This window comes from Euphorbia lathyris, chromosome 6 (assembly GCF_963576675.1).
Source record: "Euphorbia lathyris chromosome 6, ddEupLath1.1, whole genome shotgun sequence".
Lineage (NCBI taxonomy): Eukaryota > Viridiplantae > Streptophyta > Magnoliopsida > Malpighiales > Euphorbiaceae > Euphorbia > Euphorbia lathyris.
Window position 1 is genome coordinate 51,837,647 of NC_088915.1, and position 2,629 is coordinate 51,840,275.

Consider the following 2,629-nt stretch of genomic DNA (forward strand, 5'->3'; position numbering starts at 1 on the left):
CATAAAACCCTAAATACTAACACTAAAAAAACATATCGTGTCATCGGATCGTGTGTCGTTTTACCGGGTCTATTTGAAATAGTCTTTGTACATTTAAATTCAAACACAATTAATTATAACTGAATATTCTGTGTAACTTATTAAAACTAAACTACTTAATGAAAAAATTGTATTGATCTGTCTTATTTGTAAACACCGCTATGTGATTTAAAAGTTTAAAAATAGAGAGGACTGGTTATATATTTTATTTACAAAACAAAATTTTTTAAATTAGACTGTAACTAACAATAATATTAGAAAAAAACATTTACAAAACAGTCTCCAAAACATAAATATCCAAATCGAAACTAGTCGACATTTCACCCTTTTTACAACTTTAATAGTTTATTAACTAAATTGATGAATAAGCTTATTTACATAGCTGCAATTATAGGCCTACGTGTTTATCAATATGTAATTATATAAGTATAATTTAAATACTTTATTTTATTTTGTAATAAAACATATCATGCAGGTGCATGTTTGCAAATATAACATTCTTTTTTTTTTAAAACTTTGGCCTTAATTAGATAAGCATGAACAGAAGAGAAGAAAACACATGAAAAGTACAAGTCTCTCATTGAATTAAAAATCAATCAAACATCATTTTGAAGCCGAATCTGCTTATTGAATCTTTGAATAAAGTCCTCAACTCTTCTGTTCAATTCTTCATTAGACATATTTGCATACCTCTTATTTTCTTCGTCACGCTCTTCATCGGACGGCGAATCATCGGTGACAATCTCCACCCTTCTAATGATGTTCTTACTCTCATCGAACATTACCCTTTTAACGCCCTCCGATTTGCTACGCCGATAAGGTATAACATCATCATTATTATTGTTGAGATCATTCATAGCAGCAAGACCATGTTTTAGGTCAGTTTGAAGCTTCATCTTATACCTTTGATGGATCGTTGTCTTCTTCTTATTATTATGATCATGAATTTCAGCAACTTCTTCTTCAGGAATTGATGATGTACAGATACCATGGGAATGATTTCGTTTTAGAAATGCAAATTGTTTATCATGAGATCCTCTCATTGTATATTCAAGATAAATATGGCTTTGTTTGTGTTTTGAGGTTGAAGAAAATGAACCAAAATCTAGTAAAATGATGATGATAAGAGTGTTTGATAGGAAGAAGCAGATTAATCTTGAATTGGACAACACTTTTGAAGGAGAAATGTTGAAAATATAGAAGATTGAGATGTAGATAAATAAAGAAAAAATAAATGCAATGTTTGTTTTTTGTGGATAGGTATGTTCGGGTTTCATTGTAACAAAATTTGGTATTCATATGGATATGTACAAATTTAGAAAATTTGGTTTCTATTTTTAAAATGTTGTTGGTGGAAGATGTTTCAACATGCATATTTTGGGGGGTTTTATAGTGCTTATCTTACTTTGCAAATAATTGACTCCCTGTAATTACTAAAATATCCAAACTCTTTAACTATACATTTTTTCTTTCAGAATCTATTTTACTAATTTTATACTTTAATCAAGTTAATTGTTTTTACCAAATTAAAATTGATTTGAGTGGTTGAGAGCAGTGGCGGAGCCAGGAATTTAGACTTGGGGGGGCTAATTTTAGCCGTGGGGTTAAGAGTGAATTTTCAAAGTCCAACCCGTCAGGGTTGAGAAATTTTTTTTTTAAACTTCAAACGCGTTAAAATTGTAAAAATGTTATCATTTTTAGAAACTAGCATTGAACTAATAGAAAATTAAATATGTTTACTCTTTTCACGTTTGACACTTTTAATGTTTTAGCGAACACACCGTCGTTTTGGTGTGTTCGCTAAAACATTAAAAGTGTACGACGGTGTGTTCGAATAAACATTAAAAGTGTCCAACGTGAAAATAGTAAACATATTTAATTTTCTATTAGTTCAATGCTAGTTTTTAAAAAATCATAACATTTTTACCGTTTTTATTTTTTTATATATTTTTCATAAATTAAAATTTAATCTAAAAACTAAGTTATTTGAATCTCAAAAATAAGAAATTAATTTTTTAATGGTAAAGATATAATAAAAATGAATTCAAAAGTGTCATCAAAATAAAGAGTTCATTTAAATTAATTAATAATGGTAACATGTTTTATAATTATCGAAAAATAAACTTAAAATAAATAAAAACTTTCTCAAATAAAATGAGGTTTGAGAGAGTTGAACCTAGGACCTTATGAATAAAAACATGCATCCTTAACCATCTCATCCACCTTCAAACATTAGAATAATACTATATAGAATCAATATATACAAATTTTAGGAGGTTATAGGGGACAAAACAAAAATTACTCAAGGGCGGAGCCAGTGGCCAGGGGGCTCCGGCACCTCCGAGCCCTGGGTAGGGGTGGCAATGGGGCGGGGAAAAACCGAAAACCGTGGGGATCCGAACCGACGGGGCCGGGGAAAAGCCGAAATTTTTGGGTATTGGGTTGGAGGCGGGGGAAATTTTAGCCCCGAATATTAAATTTGGACGGGGGTGGGTGTTAATATCCCCGAACCGTGGGGATCCCCGCACCGTCCCCGAAAAACCGACCCTGAAAATAACTGAAAAATCTCCGAAAAGTAATATTATGTATT

General features: G+C 31.1%; 1 protein-coding gene across 1 annotated transcript; it reads right to left on the minus strand.

The window, feature by feature from the left end:
• Nucleotides 1-635: 635 nt before the first annotated feature.
• LOC136233684 (uncharacterized) lies at nucleotides 636-1,316 on the minus strand. Its single transcript, XM_066023397.1, has one exon. The coding sequence runs from the start codon at nucleotides 1,314-1,316 to the stop codon at nucleotides 636-638; it is 681 nt and encodes a 226-aa protein (XP_065879469.1).
• Between the last annotated feature and the right edge of the window lie 1,313 nt (nucleotides 1,317-2,629).